This window comes from Nelumbo nucifera, chromosome 1 (assembly GCF_055504915.1).
Source record: "Nelumbo nucifera cultivar China Antique chromosome 1, China Antique-T2T, whole genome shotgun sequence".
In the NCBI taxonomy this organism is placed as follows: Eukaryota; Viridiplantae; Streptophyta; class Magnoliopsida; order Proteales; family Nelumbonaceae; genus Nelumbo; species Nelumbo nucifera.
The window spans coordinates 59,556,074-59,582,321 of NC_142649.1; the positions used below are offsets into that span (position 1 = coordinate 59,556,074).

Here is a 26,248-nt window from a genome sequence, read left to right on the forward strand (position 1 = left end):
AGAAATGAATGCCACACTCATAGCTCTTATCCCAAAGGTTAGAATCCTGAAAATGCCTCGCACTTTAGACCTATCAGCTTATACAATACAATGTATAAGATAATTGCCAAAATTCTTTTGAATAGATTGAAAACAAAGTTCGATAGGATCATCTCAATTAACCAAATTGCCTTCATTCGAGATAGATCCATCACTGACAATATCTTTCTACCCATGAAGTTACGCATTTCATGAAACATTCAAAAGATACTAGTGGCTTTATAGCTATTCAATTAGATATGAACAAGGCGTATAATTGAGTAGACTGGTCCTTCTTAGAGAGAGTTATGGAGAAGATAGGGTTTGGGCCAAAATGAATAAGTTAGGTGATGAAGTGTGTTTCTTCAGTGTCCTATCAAATTTTGGTCAGTGGTTCTGCTTCTAGAAAGCTCCTACCTCAACGAGGTCTGAGACAAGGGGGTCCTCTCTCCCCCTATCTCTTCCTCTTATGCTTTCTTGTATATACTTTTCTCAAAGAAGGTTGAGAATAAGGTGTTATCTAGAATTAAAATTTGTAGACAAGCCCTAGTAATCTCACTTGTATTTTTTGAAGATGAAAGCTATATTTTCTCAAAAGCCAATCTTAATGAAGGTAGTACTATCTTGGAAGCAATCTCAACTTATGAAAATGCATATGATCAATAGGTGAGTTATCATAAATCTGAAGTGTTTTTTAGTTCTAACAAGCATCCAAAGCTGAAAAGGCTAATGGCTAAATCTCTCAATCTATTTAGGTACTCATCCTTCTATTGGAATGAATAAGTTCCAACTCTTGACTATTTAGTAGAGAGAGTTGTAAATAAAGCCAAGAGCTAGAAGGAATCTCTCCTTTCTCAATATGGCAAAGAGGTACTCATTAAATTGGTCCATACAGCCATCCCATCATACTATATGTCTTGCTTCCTACTCCCAAAGAAAGTTTGTAAGTCCCTTGTGAGATGCCAGAAAAAATCTGTTGGGTGACAAGTGTGATCAGAAGCGCGTCGTTAACTACTTCAGAACACTAGTTTGAGTATTTATAAATTTTTTTATTCTCAAAATAACTACAAAATGTAGTTAGTGATGAGAAAGGGGTCATATCCACAGGGATGTGAGGGAAAAATTGTTACGTACTTCATTCAGACAAAATAACAAGATTTGATATTGTAGAAACACAAATATTAATTAACTGAGCTAGAATCTATTAAAATAAAATTCTAACAATGCTGAAAGTAAAAACTGCAAAAAAATAAATAAATAACAGAAATAAAAAATCTACAACTCGGTCAGAGGTAGCAGTCTCTGGATCTATCCTTTGACCCTCAAACTCCTCGAGCTAGGCCATCCGTCTTACCTAACCGAATTTCAAATCTGCAGAAATGAAGACAAAAATTAAATTTGATAAAAATAAATTACAGAAATAAAATAAAAACTAGAAATTAAAGAACAAAAAATAAAAACACGCGTAAAAAGTAAATCTAAAACTATGAGAAACTGGTTGGGATCCAGATCCAAAGGTGGTAGTAATGGCTAGGCGAACTGCAATCAGGAACCCCTCCTCGTACCTGGGCGTTCTCCTCTTCCTCTACCCTTGAACTTCTCAAGAACAACCTCTCATCTTACTTGGGGGCATAATCCAACCTAAAAGAAAATAAATAAAACAAAAGGGATGGTTAATCAAATCCAGTGGCGGTAGTTATAGATTGGCTAGACTGCTTGCGAGAACCTCTCTTGACAAGATCTGGGTGTCCTTCCCTCACCCCCCAACTTAAATGCCATTGTCCCCAATGGCATAACTAGACTGATGTAAAAAGGACTTGAGCCAAAGGGAACAATTAATAGGTTTCCCTAAGGGGTTCAAGGTATGCCACCTGGTCTCGAATCAAGAAAAGAAAAAGCTCAAATCCTAAAAGAATAAAAAACTAAAAATTACGTTAGGTTGCCTCCCAACCAGTGCTAAGTTTAACGTCTTCAACTAGACACATTCACACACTTCTTTCATCTACACTCTCCAACTCACTTTCATCTTCATACAAATAGGGCTCAGACTGGACTAACCAAGGGGTAGACAGGGCATCTAAAAGATCATCAACTAGATCTATCTTGCACTCATCTTCCCCTAGGTTTGGATGCTTAGAGGCACTAAAAGCATTTAACGGGGCTTTTTGCTCTCCAAATAAAATGTCTATTTCTCCCGATTTACAGTTGGTGTTTGTATTGGCCGCTGCTAAAAAACGGACATCTTAAGATTAGCGGGATATGGTTTAGTTCCTCAGTTGGGGGCATGTCTAGGATGATAAAATCCAATGGAAAGTGACAATCCTCTACCCTAACAATGATGTCCTCGATAACACTTCGAGGAGTCTTGACCAACCAATCAGCGAATTGCAGAATTATCGGAGTAAGTTTTAACTCGCTGATCCTGAACCTATCATAAATAGACGGAAGCAGATTTATACTGGCCCCAAGATCCAATAGGGCCCGCTCGAAGGTGATTCCAGAGATGACATAGTTTATGAGAGGAGCATTCAGGTCTTTCAGCTTCTTGGGAAGTTGGTTTAGGAGAGTCGCACTAACATTTGCCGAGAGCATCACTTTTTGTGGGGTCAGTCGTGGCTCCATCATTTGAGTACATAGCTCTTTCAAGAACTTGGCATAGGCCAGGATATGTTGGATCGCGTCGAGGAGAGGGAAGTTAATATGGACTTCCTTGTTCTCCTCGTTGCGAGTCTCTTTGTTCTTTCGCACCGGCTCGATTGTGAGTGTAGTTGGAAAGGGAACTATGGATTGGTTCACTATAGGCTCTAGATTTTCCTTTCCTTTTTCTTTCTCCCCCAACTTATGGTTTTCTTGCTCATTTTCTTCTTCATTAATTCTCTTTTCCTCACACAGGTCCTCTAAAATCCTCTCACTCCTTAAGGTTATAATAGCCTTGGTATTTTCAAGCTCAGGGTTCCTAGGAGGTGGTTGAATCTGCTGTGGAGGAAAACCCGGTGGCTGATTTCTAGGGTTCGCAACCGGTTGACTCGATAGTTGCCCTACTTCTCTCCTCGCCTTGGCTTTCGCCAGTTGTCCTATTTGGCTCTCTAGTCTGTCGATGGACTGTTGCTGAGATCAGCTGCTGAACCTGCATGAATTGGTCATCTACTATATGAGCTTGAGGAGGTTGTGAGTAAGGTTGATAAACTTGAGCTAGTTGATTCCTATGGTACATCTGCTGGAATCGGTTCTGTACTTGTGGCCTCTAAAATTGCTGGGCCATGGAGTTAGATGGATGATGATACTGTTGGGATTGTTTATAGGTTTGACATGGTTTAGTCGGTTGAGTCCTAGGGTAACCAATGTACTCCCAGTGGGTCTGGGCTTCAAACCATTGGGAGTGCATATCTAGCAGGGGGTTTCTTGGGCTTGGGCCCTGTTAGTGAAGTTGGGCTGATTTTCACACCCAGGGTTATATGGGCTAAAGAATGGCTTAGCATTAGGTTGGAAAAATCTGTTGGCTGCATGTACTTGGTTTGGATTGACTGGTTGACATGGGCCCACCGCAGGGCACTGGCTAAAATGATGGGCCGCGCTTTGACAAATGGAACATGATGGGTAGGATGACAAGGCTGGGTATGGGCCACTTTGTTAACGACGTGCAAGGACTTCGTCAAGTCTTTGGGCCATACCATTAATCTTGTCAGTTGTCGAGACACATGGTTCCAATCAATTTGTGGCTCAGGTTGGAAGTAGTTTCTCATTCCACAAACTCCAGCCATTGAATTCATTTTCTCTTATTTTGTTTTAACCCCCCCCCCCTTTCTCTTCTTTTTTTCTTGAAATTTGAAGTTTAAATTTTGAATTTTAATTTCAAATTTAGATTTTGAAATTTAAACTCAAATTTAAATTTTTAAATTTTTTATTTTCTTTTTTTATTTTTTGATTTTTTTTATTTGAAATTTAAATTCAAATTTAGATTTTGAAACTTAAATTCCTAAAATTTAAATTCAATTTTGATTTTTTTTAATTCAAAATTTAAACTTTTTTTGAAATTTAAATTCAAATCTAGATTTTGAAATTTAAATTCAGATTTGAATTTTTAAAATTTTATTATATATTTACTTTTTATTTTTTATTTTTTCTAATTTGAAATTTAAATTCAAATTCCTGAAATTTAAAATCAAATTTGAATTTTTAAATTTAAAAGAAATGCAAGCAAATCAACTACACGGCCTAGGGGCTGACCTAGGGTTTCCTAAACTAATGGTTCAACCAATGTGAATCATCTTAGGTTCACTTGGAATTACACCACTTCCTTTGGTTAGTTAGGTAAGAGGTGGGGATGTGGGAGGCTCTCTTTGCTCTCACAAGGACCTAATTCAGCAACCACAAACCCGCTTAGGGGTAGCTGTTTAACCTCTTTCCTTAGACACCAACCGTCGGTTACGGAAAGTAATTATAAGTTTTCCTAAAATTCAGCACACATTTGAACCAAGTGTAAGGCTTCCCTTAAAGATCTTGCTATCCAAATTTTAAATTAGGGTTAGGGTGAACCGCACGTGAAGGGTGGTGATTTTTTTGGGCCAAGGAAGGGTGATGAAATCCCCACCTTATCTTATTTAAGTTGTATGCCCTTAGAATGGATTAACATAAAAAAACAAAATAAACAAAGCAAATGCAACTAATTACAATGCATGCACAATTATTTCTAAAATGCAATTTAGCAATATAACATAAAAGAATAAAATAAACTAAGCACAAGAAGCAATTAAAATAAAAAGAAACCTAGCACATTCATAACTAACAAAATAATTTCAGCAATTAAATAATCCTATATGATGCATGCTTTAAAACATATAAAATCCTAGATATAATGCAAATGCAAAACTTTTAAAATATTAACTATTTTTTTAATATTCTTTTCGATATTCTTTTTATATTTCAATATTTTTTTGAAATTAAGCATTTTAAATTTAAATTTCGAAATTTGAAATTCAAATTCAAAAATTTAAATAATTTCCTATTTAACATTAATTATTCAATTAAATAACTAAAATAAAAGAAATTAAATAAAGCAACAAATAATAATTGCAAACAGAAAATAAAACAACAATTAATTGTGCTAAGCAGAATTAACTACCAAAAATAAATACTAACAAACTATTTGCTAATCTAAAAGTTAAACTGAAAATAAAATGTTCAAAAAGAAAACTATGTAAGAAATAGATAAAATAAAAAAAAAAATACAAATCTAAAAAAAATTAAACCAAAAATAAAATAAACAAAAGAAAAAAATATGTTGAAATTTTTTTATTTATATTTTTTTCGTTTTTTTAATAAAAGAAAAACACAAATCTAAAAATTTATACAAAAATAAAATTAATGAAAGAAAAATACCATGCACAAATAAATAAAATAAAATAAACGAAAATTTTTTATTTATATTTTTTTGTTTTTTTTATAGTTTTTTATCTGAAATAAAAGAAAAAAATGACTAAAAAATGTAAATCAAAAATAAAATAAACAAAAGAAAATTATGCTGCAAGAAATAAAATAAAATAAAATAAATGAATTTCTTTTTTGAATCTGAAATAAAAGAACAACACAAACCTATTAAAGCAAAAAAAATCGAACAAGAAATTAAAATAATAATAGAAGAATAGATCTAGAAACAAAATGGAAGAAAAATAATACTAAAAATAAATAAATAAATCAGATCTAAAAAAATGAATTAAAAATTCAAAAATCACTACTTAACCAAAAAAAAGAGTTCGGAAATAAAAATAAAAAAATCAAAAGTAAAATGGAATGACTACACCTGAAACGCAATCCAATTTTTCTTCTCTTCTCTTCTGTCCCGTAGTCCCGCGTCGTTAAACACTCCAGAACACCAGTTTAAGCATTTATAATTTTTACAATTTCTCAAAAAATTACTAACGTAGTAAATGGGTGAGAACGGGTCGTATTCACAAGGAAGCAAGTGAAAAATTAATATATACTTAGATCCGGACAAGACAATGCAATAAGGAATGGCAGAAAATATGAAAATAAAATCTATTATTGCTGAAATTAAATATTTCAAATTTAAACAAGACAATAAATAAAAATCAAAATTTAATAAAGTATAAGAATCAACAAAGGAAATAAAAGAAATAAATAAAAAAATGATCCAAAATCTGAATCCGATGATGGTAGCTACAGATCGGCCAGACAGCTTGTAGAAACCCCTCCTGTCCTTTCTACAACCCTCGAACCCCTTGGGACACCTTAGCCTTGAACCGAACTAATTCAGATCTGCAAAATAGAGAAACGAACAAGAATTAAATCTAAAAGATTACAGAAATAAAAATAACAAAAAAGAATAGAATGGTTGATTAGATCCAGTAGTGGTAGTTGCAAAATGGTTGAACAGCTTGCAGGAAAATATTTATTAAGTGCTCATTAAATGTATTTAAATAGCGGGCAAACCATCCCTACACATAAGTTAGAAAATGGCACCCTATCAAAATTTAAAATCATCCATAAATGCCCCGCCCCCACTATTTGACTGTGGTTTGAAAAAAGTGTGATTATAAATGTTCTCCTCCAATAACTGATAGACTGGACAATGCCATAGGTGAAATTGAACGGGTTGGGACATCAGTGGATTTATGCTAGAAAAAATAATATTCCTCGGAAGAAAAACTTCACCGAAGTACACTTCATAGGAATACACCATACTAGAATGCATCTCATGAAATAATATTCTCCTAAAGTGAATAACGTCTTAAAAGCATCAAAATACACCTCTCCATAACATACCTCACCTTAGAGATCGACGTTAATAAATGCAATATTTTCAAATTTTTTAGAGATAAGGTTTTAAATTTCGCAAAATATCGGCCTAATTTGTATTGTTTCGGAAGAGTTTCGATACACAGAACATGTACAATTAGATAGTTTCATAAATTTTCGTACATATCAGACCAATACGGGTTTGTATCGGCCTCGTATCGAACTGTTTCGGGTATGTGTCGGCCGATACAATCCCAAAACGATTCGATACAAGCAATATGCATTATGTATCAGCCAAATTTAATTTCCCTCTCTTTTTAAATTCAAATTTAAATTTAATTCATCTCTTATCTCTCTCTCATTAATATCAATTTTAATTGCCTTTAAATTTGAGATGTCACTAAATACTAATATTATTTAATCAAATACTCATTTGAGTTACCTTTAATTAAGGTATTTAATACGTCATTAAATATTATTTAAGTCAAATGACTTATTAAACATTGCAAACCAAAGGTAAAAAATTTCAAACCCTAATCATTTCCTTACAACAAAAATTAATTAACCACTATGCCAATCTTAATTGCTTATCTGAGTAACATTTTTTTTATGCTTAAAGTAATCTTTGTTGCCTTGGTGGATGTTTCCCAACAAATGCTAAAATTTGATTATTAGAGTAACATCTCATGAAATAATATTCTCTTGGGCGTGGCTTAAAGACTGTGTGGGGGAGGGCTACCCCAGGGCTGTGTCCCACATTTTTTCCAAATTATCAAAAAATAAAAAACTCAGTATCTCACTTGATAAAGAAATTTCTTGGGAGCAACTTAAACCCAAAAAAAAAACCTTATCAAGCCTATATGCCTTAACCCATGATGTAAGAGAAGCTAAAGAACAGAGAATTTTAATCTGCAATTTGGACAGTCTATGGGGTAATTAAGAACGATTATAAACCACCAAGATATTTTGCGAAGACCTGTTTTAAGTCATTTCTTCAATGTATACGTTTTTCTTGGTAATATCTCAAGCTTTGATCGATTGGCTAACGGAATTCAGCTGCCCAAGAACGTATTTGATCTCGAGATTCTCGAGTTCTTGAGCACATAGCCTTTCACAAAAACAAGCGTGAACAAGACCAAACAGAGAAACGTTTGGGTGATAATTCTACAAAATAAATGCAATTTACATTCGGAATGAACTATGGCACGGTTATGCTGATGGTGGCTGGGCTCAATGGAAGGTTGAGCTCCAAATGTTACTACCTGTTTATGGTTGACGTTGAACCATCTGCGAGATACACCTACAAAGCCTTATTATCCTTGAGCTGCCAACTTTAAGATTCCCAAGTGCAGTAGTAATTTCACCTGAGAGAGGTGGTGGTGGTTGTTGGACTCTTTGTTTTCCAGAGCCCTGAGTCTTCAGCTGTGATGGGAGTAGATCTGAAGGATATATCCCGCTGTTCCAGAAAAACAAATAAATAAAGTGTCAATTCAGAACAATTGGATGGCATTACCACCAATGATCATAGGGTGGGATTATTATGATGTCAGAATGAGCATGACAACCTAAACATCAGATATGTCTACGTGGGTCACCTTCGTATGGCAGGGAACCCAAGGTTCGATGAGTCTCACTTTAGTTGCACAACATACTGAGGTGAAAGAATTTAATAGATTTAAATAATAAAAATCATGTTAATATAAGACTAATATTAAAATAAAAGTCATAATTATTTTGATACTCGAAAGAGTATCAAGCGTGTCGATACTTTCAACCTTCGAAATGGCAATGTTTTAAAAATCAATCCGGAACAGGAACTAAACGATTCCCATTGAATGGCCACCAGTTCCTAAGTCAATGGTTCGATCATCCCATTCAAACATATGGACTATTCTGATAAAAATTTAAAAATAAAAACCGACCAAAATTGTTGAATGAATTGACAGTTTGACCATTTGAGTCGATGAATCATTGACCGATTTAACATTTTTTTGTCAAAGACCAAGTTCAGAGTAAAACAGAAGTACAGAACTGGTTGCCTAAGTGATTCCCAGGCCGAACGGTGTGGCCATCCGGGTCAACGGTAGTTCGAAAACATTGGATAGGGGTACACTGGATTGGGTTCAGGTTTCTTTTGATAACCCAGTGTAAGTGAAACCTCAATCCTAACCATAACGCTAACACAATGTTATCATTGACAAGTCCAGATCTCCTGCCCACATAAATTCTGTCCACGTTTACCCACATAACATCGCAGCCACACAAAGAGAACATTTCATCCTCCTACATAGCATTATGCAGGGGAAGATATTCCCAATTCACAGAGGTAATGTGTTGCTAATAGACGTCAGCAGAGTTCTCATGGGCAGGTGATCCAGAATCATCATTGACATGACGTTCTTAAGCCTAACCAAACCTGGTCATGAGATCAGGTTAGTTGGGTTGCATTCAGGTTCTAACTTTACCTACCGAATTTACAAATAAATGCACATATACATACCATCATATTCATGGAGCAGACCTTTAAAATGAAAATGATGCATAAGCATCATACCTTATTGTAGCAATATTATACAATAAACCACCATTTATCACCGTCCCCTAAAATAAATATAGATAAATGCATTTATCATTCATAATGTACAAGAATAAATTTTTTGGGCATCTACAATAATATATAATTACAAGTGTAACACAAAGGTTCAGGTTGCTAAAAGTATCGACCTTAATCCAACCTGACCCAAGGTTCAAGATACCGATTAAAGTTCAAAATATTAATACGTATCGGCCTGTATTGGCCAATACTTATTGTGCTGGGAGCTTCCCAATATGCCCTTACAGGGATTGTATCAGGTCAGATCATGGTTCAGAGGGTAATTGAGACTTAACCAACCCCTCTAAACCGGTTTTGAAAAAAATAAATAAAACATAAAAAAAAGGCACCGATACAAGCCGATACGCCCTACCGACGTATCAGTCTGTGTCGATATTTAGAACCTTGGTACCAACCAATACAATAGGCCTCGTTTTGGGCAGATCATATCATTTTGGCAAGTCCACGAGGCTTTTCCAAAATGTCATGTTTTTAAATGTTAAATAACAATATTATCATTCCCTGTAAAAATATTAAAGTGAAAAAATAATAAAAAATTAATTTTCGATCGAGAGCTTCCATAAGGGCAAACTTGTGCCCACACCATTCTAACAGCCTTTTCCAACCTTGCATTCGTAATATCTCCCATGAAATAAAACACAAATATGGACATACTCTCGATGCAAGACAGCCCCGACTGAAGCCGAACTCTTTTCAATCCACCCAAAACACCTTATACGCATGTTCGTGCACATCAGGTGTATTAATATTTTGAACCACCAACCAAACTTTATATTGGGTTAGCTGTCTTCAACAGTTCAACCCTAACCTTATCCTCAGCACAACCCTTTTTTTGTTGGTTGAGTTGGGTTAGGTTCAGATCTAGGATGCCCATATAAGGATATGGACACGTACGGGAAACAGGTCTGCATTTCCCAAAACCAATCATCTTCAAGACTTGTGTTATCCCATGTTAAATGCTTGTGCCATGAATTTGTCTAATTTTTTAAGCCAAATGTCATTTTTCAAGACTTGTTCTTGCCAAATTTAACAAAGTTTCTAACATGTGCATCTCTATTTATAGAATATTTTGTCAAAACATGCCATTTTACATAATTTAGAAGTGTTATGCTATAAAGTACATACCAATACACTAGATATGTATAGGTAACCAAGTATCACAGGTTCAGGTGGCCCAACCCAAGTTACAACCTTAATGTTGGCAACAAAGGGCTAGATGACAGCCATTGAATGGTAAACCTCATATTATTAGGGTAAATTATAGATTTTTTTTTTGGAAACGGTAACTTTCATTAAGGATATTGATGAGGGCGGATTTGGCCCTCCAATGACATCATGACACATGGCATCTTGGAACAGCTATTTGACACATAAACACCACCTAAGAAATGACTTAGAGTCCCAAATCGTGGTTTCTCTTCACCCAGACCTGGCGACCTGCCTTCACCGCCAACCTAGCGACCTCGACCACAACTCAGGTCAGCTAGAAGCACCTCGTCACTGGCCAAAATGACCACAACGCAAGGACCGACCTCCCTTGAGGGCGTGCCGGCCTGACTAAGGTCCATGTGGCGACCTGCGAGACGTGCTCGCCGACAAATTCGACATACATATCCCGACACTCCCACAATTCTTGGAAGTTGGCCCACGTACCGAATGTTCCGAAGGGTGGTCAACGTGCATGATGTTTACCTCCAAGGATTTCAGACCGATTAGACACGATCTCCCAGAAATTTCGAATGCGGTGTGTGAGGCCCACACTGAACAATGTCTATATAAAAGCACCAACCCCAAAGACCCAGAGAGGAGAAAAAATAGAGGTACACGTGATTATTTTACTCACTAGCATTCAAGCACTCAAGTATTCAAGCTCGCATTCACAGTATAAGTACCGACTTAAGCATCGAAGCGACCTCGCCGGGTCAGCTACCCCGGGTTCTCTGATCTACTATTCTGCAGATTGGTCCAACTCGTCGCGCAACTGGAGATCATATCGTCTTCCAGCTAGGAGTATCTAGATCGCGCACTATCAATTGGTGCCGTCTGTGGGAAACGCTACAAGAAGCTAAGTTCTCACCTTCTAAAAGGCTAAGTCCTCTTCTTCCAGAAAGCTAATATCTCACATTTTAGAAACTAAAGTTCTCACTTTCTAATTTCCATTTTTTATGAACTCAAAGGCACTTTTGAGCAGCATCAACACCTAGAACGAATACCAATTACTGGGGGACAAAAACACCTATGATGAACCTAGAGAACTCCCCTGTGACAAGCAGACAAGTTCAAGCCAAAGTCAACATCCCCAATGCCCTAGATAAATACATCGCTACTGTATGTGAACACCCCTCTCCCCGCGGTAGAGCCATCTGTGGTTCCCACCGGGATTGAAGCGTTGCTGTTCTATGAGATGAAGTATGAATTTCCAGATCTGAGCATGGGAGAAGCCCGATGTAGACAACAACAAAACATCCTCAACTCATCCTCAATAGCAGTCAACCAGGACAAGGCCTCATCAGCCCTGTTTCGCAAGGTCGCCTCTACAAGATGAGCTTTTCGTGGCTTCCGTGGGAGTTGGCGGCCAACAGACTGCATGGACGCCCTTGCAGGTCGAGCCTTCCAAGGCTCCCGTGCGAACTGGTGACCTAAAGTCAGTAGTGCTGCCCCCGTAGGTTGAGCTCCCAGTGGCTTCTTGTAGGAGTGGATGATCGGCGTCACTAACGAGGCTGATGCAGTGCAACCGTGGCCCTGAATTGCCGACTCACACCGACAACGTTATGCCCTCGCAAGGGGGGCAGAACATGTACATTGTGGTCTCGCAAGCACTCACCCAAGAAGATAATCCCACGGGATGACGTAGAAGCAACCATATGAGAAGTTACTACAGAATGACCACCCGCTTAGGCGGAAATGTCAGGTCGCACGTCGGCTAAATAAGGATAAGGAGAGTGGACTGCGAGTCGCTCCCAGAGCTCAAGGGCTAAGGTGTCGAGCTGATAAAAGACCTCGGCACCACATGAGACCCAGTCTCCTCTTCGGCATGGGCAAATATAAAAGTAGCTTGTGCACAGGTAGGACAGGCACATACCCTACAATGTCTGTTCACTTCGGCGTACATTGAGATCGGGTTATTCCTATTAGAGCCTAGCTCCTCAGCCCGGCACTTCGTTAGTAATCCACACTTATCCACGTCAGCTCGGGCATATACCTAGTCGCCTCTTTGGCATGGGCAAAATAAAAAGCAGTTCGCATTTAGCCTCATCGGTGTGCATACAGTTTGGCACTTCGGGGTAATCCACACTTAGAAAACCTTTACGCAATGGAGTGGAGGACAAAATACAGCACCTATTCGGCATACCAATTGGGCACCATGACAAACGCAAACTTGGTTGATCTCTTCACAGTAGACCTCTACCTCGGTTTTAGGCTCCGTGTCAAACTCACTGGCTACTCTTTTGAGAACCAGTTCGAGTGACACTGCGTAGAAGTCTACCTAGGTGGAGCAACCTAATAAAGCAGTCACGCAGTTAGAACCCCCCTTTGAGGACAACATGGTAAGCTTCGTTCTCGAGGTAATGGTCGGATTGCAGAACCCCTTGACGGTGGTTACATCCCTAATAAGGTAGATGCCCTCGGGGTACCTGCTTGACCTCTCCTCGAGAGGATGAGTTCGCTCTCGTGCCCCGAGAATCAAGACAGCAAGGTCCTGCGTAAGGCAGCAAACACTCGAACTATTCCGATTTGAGAAGTAAATCAGACCAATGCTTGCGACTACGAACTGATCGAATCAGTCATCTTAGGCTAAAAGGAGCAATCTCCTCCCTTCGCCGAGCTACTCTCAGCTCGGGAGTGGGGGCAATTGATGAGGGCAGATTTGGCCCTCCAATGACATCATGACACATGGCATCTTGGAACAGCTATTTGACACATAGACACCACCTAAGCAATGACTTGGAGACCCAAATCGTGGTTTCTCTTCGCCCAGACCTAGTGACCTGCCTTCACCACCAACGTAGCGACCTCGACCACAACTCAGGTCGGCTAGAAGCACATCATCCAGGGCCGACCTACAACACCTCGTCACTAGCTGATGTGACCTCAACGCAAGGACCAACCTCCCTCAAGGGCATGCGGGCCTGAGGTCCAAGTGGCGACCTACGAGACATGCTCGCCGACAAATTCGACATGCATATCCCAACACTCCCACGATTCTTGGAAGTTGGCCCACGTACCGAATGTTCCGGAGGGTGGTCAACGTGCATGATGTTTACCTCCAAGGATTTCGGACCGGTTAGGCACGATCTCCCAAAAATCTCGGATGCAGTGCGTGAGGCCCACACTGAACAATGCCTATATAAAGGCACCAACCCCAAAGACCCAGAGAGGAGAAAAAAGAGTACGCATGATTATTTTACTCACTAACATTCAAGCTCGCATTCACAGTATAAGTACTGACTTAAGCATCGGAGCGACCTCGCCGGGTTAGCTACCCCGGGTTCTCTGATCTACTATTCTGCAAATTGGTCCAGCTCGTCGTGCAACTGGAGATCGGATCGTCTTCTAGCTAGGAATATCTAGATCGCACACTATCAGATATCAAATAAACATCTTACACTGTCAACCATTCAGACAAAGAGTGTTGACCCCAAAATAACATCAAGAGTTACAGTGCAACCCAAAAAAAATTTTCCCTGAATGTCCCCTGTTTTGCCAAGCTATCTGCCACAGAGTTTGCCGATCTCCTTATCCATTTGAATGTTACTCCAACTTCCCTTGCCAAGCAGATTATTTCCCTTATTTGTTGTCTAAACTTCCATACACCCAACTTCTTTGTTTGCAACCACCCTATTAATAATTTAGAGTCCCCTTCCACCTCCAAATTCTGAAATTCCCATTGCTTAGCAAATCTCAGGCCTTGTAGGAGAGCCAAAATTTCAGCTCTCATAGTCTCCCACTCCTATGGGACCAGAGTATATAGTGCTACCATTCTGCCCTCCCGATCCCTAAAGACTCCCCCAGCTCCCAAGGGTCCTGGATTACCCATGGAGCTTCCATCAAAATTTAGTTTTACCCTTTGTTGTGCTGCAAGTGTCACTTAGGCCCCCCAAACTTTCACTTGCAACAAAGACCCCTTCAACTTTCAGATTCCAACACTTTGCACTGTCTCCATTAATTGGCTTAACATAAGAATTTAATTTACTAAAATTCCCTTTCAAGATTCATATGAGAGAGGAAGGGCAAAATGGTCCCAAAAATTAAGGAAAAGGCAGTTTAGATATTTAGAAATGTTTAACAAACACATAATAGTCAAGGAGGTTTTTGAAGTTCACTCACAGAATGCTAATGGAGGAGGCAAAGTGTTAGAAAGTGGGGTCTTTGTCCTAAATTAAAGTTCCGGGGCCAACTATCACCACACCCAACGTACAAGGTGTGGTAATGGAAACCATATTGACATTTTAGATGGAAAAACTTGCATACATGCACTACATGATTATATGGTGCGACAAACACGTGTGCATGTGATCAAACATTTATCAACACAAATAAATGAGAACATATATGTTTATGATCAAATGCATGGAAAACATCCTAAAAATTGAGCTTCTGAACGACGTTAACCAAGACCAAATCAATCCAGTTGGTAGGACAATCCATTCATCTCAGATATCTAGTACAGGACATATATTAGATGCAACCAAAATGAAACCTAGAGGCAGAAAGGGTGGTACGCCTCATGTTAATGCTTTCTGAGCCTCTAACTCTCTTACCATTTATAAACACCCAAGATGTTTGAAGGGAGTGCAAAATACCATATATATATATATATATATAAAGAGAGAGAGAGAGAGAGAGAGAAAGCTTACTGATTCAAATAAGTCATGTCAAGTGTTGAAGTAACCTTCTTCCCTGTTTTCAAATCAATGAAGCAGAGCTCCAGATCTAGCCTTTCAGCTGTAAACAAATGAGCCAAGAGAAGTTATAACATGCATGCTTATATTTTTATAAGAAAACAAAAAACAATTTAGTAATTTAGTAATTTGGATTAATTATATCAATGATTTTTAATAAAATAATAAATTATTTTTAATTGGTTAATAAAATAATAATTTTTCCATATTATCTTTTAGTGTTCTATTTTATTTATTTTACTTTATTAATGATTAAACATTACCATTTTTTGTAAATATTACTTCAATATTTAAAATATTTATAGATTAACTATTCGGTCATAATTGAATTAATCTAGCCCAAGCTTGGGGTTCAAGAATTCAGATTGGGCTTGGGTTGATCCTCAACCTGACCCAACCCGCCCAAGTTGCACCCGTAAGAGCAATGTGACATTCGGAATTGGACTAAATCAAACTGAGTACAACCCATGCATGTATTATTTTTGGATTTTTTAACTATTTTATATAAAAATTATTACTATTGTAGCTAAAGGAGCTATGGGGTGGATTAATTATATCAATGATTTTTAACAAAATAATAAATTATTGTTAATTGGTTAATAGAATAATAATTTTTCCATATTATCTTTTAGTGTTCTATTTTATTTATTTTACTTTATTAATGATTAAACATTACCATTTTTTTGTAAATATTACTTCAATATTTAAAATATTTATAGATTAACTATTCAGTCATAATTAAATTAATCTAAGCCCAAGCTTGGGGTTCAAGACTTCAGATTGGGCTTGGGTTGATCCTCAACATAACCCAACCTGCCCAAGTTGAACCCGTAAGAGCAATGTGACATTCGTAATTGGACTAAACCAAACTGAGTACAACCCATGCATGTATTATTTTTGGATTTTTCAACTATTTTAGATAAAAATTATTACTATTGTAGCTAAAGGAGCTATGGGGGATGGGCTACCCCATTGAATAGCCCAATGAACTAAAAAAATAAAATAAAAGATCTCAAGCCAACTTTTGATAGTGTATTAATAGGTTTTAAGGCTACCTAGTCCAGCTCGGACAACACCCAAAGCATAATAATATTTGTCTGGACCTGGGATAGAGTCAAGCTTGCCCATGTTAATTATAAAACTATGATTTTTTACAAATTAAATTTTTTATTTAATCTTAGTATATTATAAAAATATATATAATTTTCTATCTATATATTAATATAAAATTTGTTATCTTAAATATTATATAATAATATTTACCATACATGTATAAAACTTCCAGGTCAAGCATTGGGGTTGCTTAGCTTTGGCCCTACCCAATGCCTACATTATGTGTGGGCTTGGTGTAGATCCAACCTAGGCCTAACTAGCAAGAATATAGTTGCTCAAGCCTAGAAATTTATAGGTTTAATAATAGGAGGCTCAAATATTCTTTTGACATGGATTTCAGATGCTTGAGTTGACAAATGGGGCATTTAGCACTTTTTTTTTGTTTTTTTTTTTCATTTCCTTTGGATGAGAAATGCTTTCCATGTCTTTCAAAGCCATGATTAATACATCTTTCTTAATCCACGAGGACTTTATGTTGGGATGAAGGACAAAGCGGGGTTAGAACTGGGTTGAGCTAAGTTATAAATGGTCATCCATAAGTAGGATTGTCATGACATTTCTACTTGAGTCGTTATTAGTTTTATTATTTTAATTAATTTTTATATGGAATGCAAATTGTTTGTTTTTTATTTTTATTATTAATTTTAATTATCATGGTAAATTAGTTATTTTTAAATAGAATTCAAATGTTTTTAATTTTTAATTTATAAACTACTAATTTTATTGCTTTCCTAATTTTTGAATAGTTGATAGATAAGAATTGCTAAATTTTGGTATTTTTTATTAATTCTACTTATTAGATTTCAAATGATAATTTTCTAACAATTAACCAATAAAATAGAATTTGAATATAAAACAAATAAAGGGAATTTTGATGGGTAAAATTCTCTCTTTCTCTCATTATTTTTAGGTGAATTAACTATTATGATATTTTTATTAAACTTTTAAACCGTTATTTGTTTACGGATTGTGTTGGGCTCACACCAACCTTGAAGTATTAGGCCCAAGCTTGGCCCTGGAATTTGTGGGCCTGATGCAAGCTCAGGCCTGGGCTGGATTGAAATAATGACCCCTAGGCGAATTTTTTTTGGTTTATTAGATTAATGAGGAAAGAGAATAAAATAAAAAATAAAATAGGAAAATAGGAAAGTAAAGAAATAGAAAAAGAAAAAGAAAAAGAGTCAATGAATTTTAAACAATTTAATGGAGTAATTGAGAGGAGAGAAAATTAATAGAGTTAGAGGAGAGAGTTAATGGAATGATTAATGAAAGATAATCAAAGGAGTTAATGAGAAAGGAGAGGCCTGCTGACATGGTAGGCCCAGTTTAATATATAGATACTAGCAGGGACCCGTGCGATGCATAGTATTTATTAAGCGAAAGCTAAGTAATAGAAAGGGTCATTTTCTAAAGTACCCCTTATAGTTTCATGGATTTACTACAATCGACCCTATAGTTAGCATTTTACTAAAACACCACTTATAATTTGCAATGGATTTAATCAATCTTCCATTAGATGATAGTGGAAAATGACAGTGTTGACCCTAATGTTCATTTAAATAAATTTAATCAAAAAAATTAAAAATAAAAATACCATTTTTGCCCTTAATAAGACACGGACAACCACTCTATTGGCTATATTTGGTCAATTTTGTTTTCTGTACAAAAAAAGTGTTTAGGGTATTTTTGGAATAAAAAACCATGGCCTAATAGAAAAACAAACACTCCTTAATGAAATGTTGATTAAATAAATAAGTTGTAAAATATATGAGATGTTTTAGTAAAATGAAAACTTAAGGTAGGTTTAAGTAAATATGTAAAACTATAAGGTGTATTCTAGTAAATTACCCTAATAGAAACACATAAGAGTATACAATTGTTTTATATTTTCAACTCTTTAATAAATTAATAATTATTCATATATTATATACTACTTTTAATAATTTTTTTATAATACAAAAATAACAATAATTAGTTTTATTTAGGTTTATTCATCAAACTGATGAAACCGACCAACCCGATCAACTCGACCCAAGTTGGTCGGTTTTCTAGAATTTTAGGTTGGATTTGGTTCAAAAATTTCCCAATTTGACCAAGTTGGATCAGTTTCGCTTTGGACATTTGTAAACTGATCAAAATCAAACAACCTAACCATGGTTATATATTAATGTTTTATATTTTAAATATAATTTTTAATAATTGCATTGTAACTTTTAAAATTAAATTTAATTTTTAAGTTTAAATCTTTTGAACTAACTGACCAAACCAAAAAATCGACCCAAACGGCCAAACCGATACAACTTGAGTGGGTCAGTTTTCACAAACGGTCAGTCGGTTTCAGCTAACAAACTCCCCAACCTAACCAGGTCGATTTGGTTGGTCAAATAGTTTACGACCGAACCGAATCAACTCATGAACACTCATAATTTCATCTAAGTTAATAGTCTCATCTCTGATAAATAACAATAGTTTAATCTTCAATAATTATTGAAAACTTATAGCTAAACTACACAATTTTTGAAAATATATTGATGATGAAAAAAACAATAATTACAAAAACACAATAAGAACTAAAAATATATTAACTTAGTCAATAAAAAGTATAATCTCAAATAATAGTTTAATCTCTCATAAATATTAATCAATAAGTTATAACAAAAATACAATAAGTACAATAAATTAAATTTAAAAATTTCAATAATAGTAGTTTAATCTCCAATAATTATTGAAAGTTTTCTATTAAATAACAAAACAAAATAAATTTATACATAACCTTTGAAAATACATTTATCAAAAAAACATAAAATAATTACTAAAATACAATAAATATTAATTTTAGTATATATAATTATATAATAAATACAGATTAAGATTTTAAAATTATTATTAATACATATTAATTTTCTGAAAATTATTTTCACGAATTATTACTTGATATAAGTGAAATTAGTTATTTACAATATTATGTAAAAATATTAAATTATTATTAATTTCAATATTATGTAATAATTATTTTTCTACTTTTCAGAATTTTTTTAAATTTATTACATAATTTCTTTATTTTGACTATTTAAAATCTAGTTATGTTAAATATTTTTTATTTAAAATACTTAGTTATTTAAATACTTAAATAATATGTAAAATATTTAAATTTAAAATATTAATTATTTATTGAATTTAATTATCCATAAAATATAATTTATACTATTATTACATAATTTCATTATTAATTTTGTAATATATTAAATTATTATTAATTTCAATATTATGTTATAATTATTTTTCTACTTTGAAGAAATTTTTAAAATTTATTACATAATTTTGTTATTTTAACTATTTATTACATAATTTTAACTATTTAAAATCTAGTTATGATAAATATTTACTTATTTAAATATTTAAATAATCGATAAAATATTTAAAATTTTTCGTTATTTGAATTTTATTTATTTAAAGCTATTACATATTATTAAACATTTGAAAAACATTTAAATTGATAATCCGAAAAATATCATTTAAATTGTTAGTCAATAATTTCGTGATATATTTTGTAAAAATATAAAATTATTTTTTGTGTTTTTAATAAATATTTTAAAGTTATTATATAATTTTGTTAGAATATTTAAAAAATTCTTAAATTTATTAATCAAAACTTTCTTTAGATAAATAAAGATAAAAAGTAGGGGAGAGGATAAATAGGAATTAGATATAATTTAGGAGAGAAGTTCTCAAATAAATTAGAGATAATTTTGGAGATAAATAGGAATTAGAGATAATTTCGGAGAAAGTGGGGGATAGTGGGGAAGGTAGTTTAGGAGACATTTTAGGAGAATAGATTATTTAGGTTATTGGGAAAGTGCATCTCATTGGTCGTTTCAAAAATGGCATGGAATTAAAAAAAATAAAAAATGAGAAAAATGAGAAAATTTCTAGGCTTCCTTGTTTATATATATATATATATATATATATATATATATATATATATATATATAAGAATAAGATTAGACTGATCAATTATCAGGATTTCTTGGAATGTATTACAAAATTAACTGTAGCCAGTTGGCAAACATATGAACATGGGTTAGACAACTCAAAGCCAGAGCCAACTTGGAAATGATGCAGATATGGTGACTCAAATAAGTTGTTGATTTCTTTAAGGAACATAAACTCTGTTAGTCATCATATATAATATTCTGCTTCTTAAACTGATCATTGGCTAATCCATCAAGATAAAAGGATTTTTATTGAACAAGTCAGAATTGCTGATGACTGGACCCCGTCCTTTTTATTTATTGATGGTATTTGTACAAACTACCCTATTTTTCAAAAAAAAATATTAAAATGTCATTTTGTATTTGAATATTCAAAATATTATTATGTGTGAAAAAAAAAAACAGCAGTCATTTTACAAACCAGAAAGAGGGAGATAAAAATACAAATACATTACCACAAGGAGAATGAAATCTTGTCTGAATTAGATTTGGAATCTCTAGCCGTGCTACCAGTACTTCCTCAATCACATCTAGCAGATTACCCAGAAGAGAATTGGTTGTCTGCATAAACAGAAAAAAGAAAAAAGAAAAAGAAAATGTTGTTTTATTACTGATTGATAGAGGTGGCACATAAAGATGCCTCTTTCTATTCCTTAGTTTAGAGAAGAGGAAGCCCATGCTCCTATCCCCTGGCATAAAGAATACTTTTATACTTGTTTGAGACAGGAATGGATCCACAATACACTAAAACAATGCTACAGTTCCAACATGCTAGCATCTCTACAGTCTTGTGCAATTTTATAACAAAAAAGTTTGTGCTAATTCAAACACCACAGATTCTAAAACCATGTTCCAAACTTGAATGGCAAAAGTGAAATGCTTGCTCAGCCCACACCACTCGGGACCCAGTTCACTGCCATTCCAAAAGTCTAAAATCATGTTCCAAACTTGAAGAATGGAAAAAGTGAAATGCTTGCTCAGCCCACACCACTGAGGACCCAGCTCACTGCCATTCCAAAAGAAAAAAGTGCAGACAGAACACTAAAATAAGGTTCAGTCAGTGTAATAGATTAGTAAAGAATATGTGAACAACTAAGGTAAGCACTCCTCTGAGATGAAATCTAGTAAGAGAAACTCACTTGTATTTCTTGTGCCAAACATTTCAGACTGATATGCTTTCGAATAGCCTCAGCATTGAAAACAAATGCAAAGGCTGTGAACGCACTTATATTTGGGAAGCTCTAATTCACACACCAAAAGAATCATGTCATTGAAGGAAACAATTGATGAGAAAAAAGGCTCTGAATGGGGGAAAAAAGAGCTCATACATTTGAGATGTTTGCTTCATTCAATTCATTGGAAATGGATATACTTGAAATCGGACTACAGTTGATGGTAAACCTGTATCAAGAAATAAAGCCCTAGTTACACTGCAATAACCTTAGGTAAAGAAGGCAAAGAAATCAGCTAAATTCAACAACCTCTGGATGAGGAAGCTGTGATAGTTGAGAACAAAGTTGTGATATCCTCTCTTACTGTCCAGATCTTCCAAATCCCAGAGCTGAAGTTTGCAAGACAAAAAAAACAAATAGATCACTGTAAAAGAGATACTCATATTGAGTTGGTGAGAAGAAAAGCCACAATAATGGTGAATACCTGTGAGTCCTTACGGATAGACCTGCAACTTTTTCTCTTCTGTAGTTGTTCATTAACTAACATAATCATTTCATCACAGCTTGGTTCTCCTTTCATCTTACAAAAAGCATGGAACGATTTTGTTAGGCTCCTTATTTGTTGATTCAGAGCACCAAGCTCTTGCCTCAATCCAGATAATCTGCTACTTGTATCCTGCAAACAGCAGTTATCAAACACATAAATGATACTCAAAAAATTTCATATATTTCATTAGTCACAAAGGTCATCAGTTCCAAATAGACTTTGGTACATTTAATATTTGGATAAGTATCATTACGAAACAAGAAAAAGGAAAATAAACATCTGGTATATATTGGGAAGGGGAATATGCATTAAATGAAATAATAAATAAATCAAGTTAATTTGTTAGAGCTCTGCAGATAAGAGCTAAGGAATAAAAAATTAACTGAAGACTCAAATAGAAAAAGATAAGAGCTAAGGAAACACAAGGAGAGAAAAAGATAAGAGCTAAGGAATAAAAAATTAACTGAAGACTCAAATAGAAAAAGATAAGAGCTAAGGAAACACAAGGAGAGAAAAAGATAAGAGCCAAGGAATAAAAAATTAAGAAAGGGCTCTTTTTTAGTACAAAAAATAAGCAAGGGTATTGCATGAATTTGAGAGTTAGGTATCTAAACAATCTCTCTTATATTTATAATATTCTCAGAAGAGATAAAGAACAAAGAGACCAACAGTTACGGCTGCAAACAAATTGGATTAGGTCAGATATAAGGTACATCCAAATTTGAATTGTATATCTTCGGAGTCGATCAAATCTGGATTGAAATCAGATATTGAATAGCATTAATAAATTAAACTAAAAATTATCAAAATATTATATTATGAATAAAATGAACTAAAAATGACTTTGATATTGCATATCATGAAATATATATATATTGAAAATAAATTTTATGAAACTTGAACCAATAGCTCTCTAGTAAAAACAAAACAACACAACATTCTAACCAACTTTACTAATAGATAGAATATAAACTTTAGTGTTTAAGTATATATAAACATATACGTTTAAATCGAATTGTATCAGATAGGATGGATCCATATTCAATCCAATTATAAACAGATCAAATTCAAATCACCCTTAACCTGTCAACCAGATCAAATTTGAATTCAAATTCAGGTAAACGGTACCATCTGCAGACCTAACAACAATACCCCTAATTATTTGCGACCAAAATAACCATAACCATGTAAATACATGGACAGAAGAACTAGTGTCAAACACAAATGTTACCCAATACAACCAAATACTGCACAGACACTTCCATAGTATATCTTATTGTGTTAACATTTATAAAATATGTAAATAGTATGTTCTAACAAACTGCATCATTAAAAAGATAGAAACGATCTCTGTTACAAGTTTAATTAAATTTAGCAATATATATATATATATATATATATATATATATATATAAGATACAAGAAAGCATAGGGGAGAGGTAAACCCTCTTAACCCTCCCCACAAAGAAACTCAAGATTACAACAATGCCCAAAACAAGCAATTCCTTCCCACCCCTTGTTTAGCAAGTGTACAGCAGAGGAATTAGCACTTCTTTTCACTCACTGCATTTTTATTTCCATACCCAGGGTCAGCCACTTAAACTTCCTTTTTCTCATTAGCATAATTCCAAAGCCCATCCTTGAAAACTCCTCCAATGCCTGAAGGACATAGGTTTCCTTCACTACTTCCCTCAAAATTCAACTTGGTGAATCCATTAGCTGGTGGAGACCCAAGGGGGCTAATCACAGTTTTGAAGGAGGCTGAATTAGCCACTTCCTTCCAATTCCTAAGCAAAACATCTATAGAGATATCCTCAAAGATATCCAAAGACTTCACCTAATGTACCACTCTGATAGTAATGGCTTCAATAATTGCATCTCTACTTCTTTCCTTTTCAGAAAAAACCTTGGGTTCCTTTCTAACCAAATTGTCCAGGATATAACAACTCTTGAACATTTCCATAAGATTTTCCCCCTCTTCTTTGACCACCTGGCAGAAGAAGAAGCAAACAAGCTTTGTACATTTGGTAGAGGGTACACCTGCAACCAAACAAAGATTGAAACCAATCCCAAATACATGAAACAAGGGGGTAGTAGATTAATAAGTGATAGCAATTCTCACCATTAGCCTTACAAAGGATGCACCAATGAGGGGATAAGCACCAATGAGGTCTTTTTCTTTGGAGCAAATCACAAGTGTTGCACCTTTCCAGATGCTTCACAACAAAATGCTCCTATCCTGGGAGGAATCGGTTTACTCCAAAGTCCAAACTTCCTTGACAAGAAAAGGCTGCTCAAGACTATCAAAGGGTTGAACTAAAGCTTTGAAAGCCACAAGTAAAGAAACCAAAGGAATACAAAATCCAAATCCGGCTGTCCAATATCGAAGGATCTAAAATACCACCCTTTCCAAATTTTGAACCAAGGCCAAGGCATTGTTTAAATCAAAGCCTCTGAAACCCCTTCTACAACCCAAAGCTTGAGTCAGAAGGAACCAAAAAAGTAGACACAAGCTCATCTTTAAACAGTGAAAGGGAGTACAAGGAAATTGTTCTTTCTATGATGAGTTCCCCACCCAAATATGTTCCCAAATTTTAACAAGATCTTCAAAGAACAAAAGGTAGGAAGGAAGGTAGAATGGCATTAATAGACTTCCAAGGTAAAGCTCTTATAGCCCTAGCCAAAACTCCCACATCCCAGCCATCAATCGCTAGCCCATGAATGCTTAGTATCAGCTTAGCCTACAACTTATCCCTGTCTACTATCAATCTCCATAACCATTTCCCCAATAGGGCCTCATTTCTATTTTGAAGATTTTCTATACCTAGACCACTAACATTCTTACTTCTACTAACCACCTCCCATCTGATTGTATGGTTCCTTTTCTCTTTCCCTAGTTCCTACATCCCCCATCAACTTTTCCAAACTTTTCACCCCCTGGGATTTTAAAGACAGATAGAAGATAGACGAGCAAATCAACCAAAATAGACTTTATCAAAGTAATCCTATCACCCAAAGAGAGTTTTGTTCCTTTTTTTTCCATGATGCCAGTCTCTTGGTGAGTCTATCAATCACAAGGTTTCAAAAACTATTATTTCTCATATTATCTCCTAAAGGTAGTCCCAAAATATCTGCACATTCTAACACCTCCCTCTCATCCATATTAACCCCCACCACACAACTCTTGTCAAAATTGACTTTCAGATTTGACATTTGCTCAAAAAGTTTTTCTATTTCTTTTTAAGGGCTACACAACAGGAGGTAGTCCATCCCCTAACCTAGGTACAGGCAGGATTCGATCCCAAGTCTCCACTATGACCAGCAAGAGACCTTACCAACCAGCTGGTTGGCACCTTGCGACATTTGCTCAAAAAGTTGAACAGCTAATTTCAAATTCCTAGCCCAATGAATATCATCTCCCTCACAAAACAGAATAGTATCATCAACAAATTGTAAATGAGTGATTGGCACTAGAGGTGCTCATCAAAAGCCAAAAAACCAAACCAAACCAAACCTATGAAACCTGTTAGTGTCGACTGTATTGAGGTAGTTTGGTTTTTCTATTTATGTTTAAGCTGATGTGTAATGTGTATGTTATGTGAAGTGCCCCATACTTGAGTAGGGACATAATAGTCTTTTGTTTTAGTTAATAGAAACATATAAATATAACCTGGCCGACTAGAGAGAGTGACTTTTCTCTCTTGTTTGAACCAGTTTTCTCCTTCTCCTTTCTTTTCTTCTCTTCTCTCTTCTATCTCCCCTAATCTTCTAATTCTAACAGAATTCTAGTGCAGGTCTGAACTTTATCATAGTATCAGAGCCACTGTGACAAAATCAGATCTGCCCAGAATTCTGTTGATCTGTTCTATCACCATTCAGCCTAGGGTTTTACAGTTTTCTTCATCATCCGTTGGAGATAGGGAAAAGCGCTAAAAAGGAGTGGTCGCCCTTTCCCTTTGGAGGTTTTCATGCCTCCTGTCAGTGGTTTAGTGGGTGTTTGTGGTGGTTTGTAGGAAGCCCTCTAATCAATGGTACAAAGGGGGCTGTTTCAGGTGGTGCAGTGGATAGTCGAGTGTCGGGTTGGATTTTGGTGATCAAATAGGTGGGACATATGTGTGTTTCAGTGTGAATCA

General features: G+C 35.1%; 1 protein-coding gene across 5 annotated transcripts in view; it reads right to left on the minus strand.

Moving 5' to 3' along the window:
• Positions 1 to 6,040: 6,040 nt before the first annotated feature.
• Positions 6,041 to 26,248, minus strand: part of LOC104588681 (uncharacterized) — a 41,818-nt gene continuing 21,610 nt past the window's right edge. For 2 of the 5 annotated variants that reach the window (XM_010246704.3, XM_088898374.1), the window contains exons 10-16: positions 22,053 to 22,244; positions 21,878 to 21,957; positions 21,725 to 21,797; positions 21,536 to 21,637; positions 20,852 to 20,957; positions 15,247 to 15,334; positions 7,739 to 8,230 (exon numbers count right to left, since the gene is read on the minus strand). In XM_010246704.3, coding sequence (XP_010245006.1) covers positions 8,041 to 8,230; positions 15,247 to 15,334; positions 20,852 to 20,957; positions 21,536 to 21,637; positions 21,725 to 21,797; positions 21,878 to 21,957; positions 22,053 to 22,244 — 831 coding nt within the window. In that variant the 3' untranslated portion in view covers positions 7,739 to 8,040. Of the gene's footprint in view, positions 6,295 to 7,738; positions 8,231 to 15,246; positions 15,335 to 20,851; positions 20,958 to 21,010; positions 21,403 to 21,535; positions 21,638 to 21,724; positions 21,798 to 21,877; positions 21,958 to 22,052; positions 22,245 to 26,248 lie in introns of those variants that run through there. The other 3 variants (XM_010246706.3, XM_010246705.3, XM_010246710.3) reach the window with 3 other exon arrangements.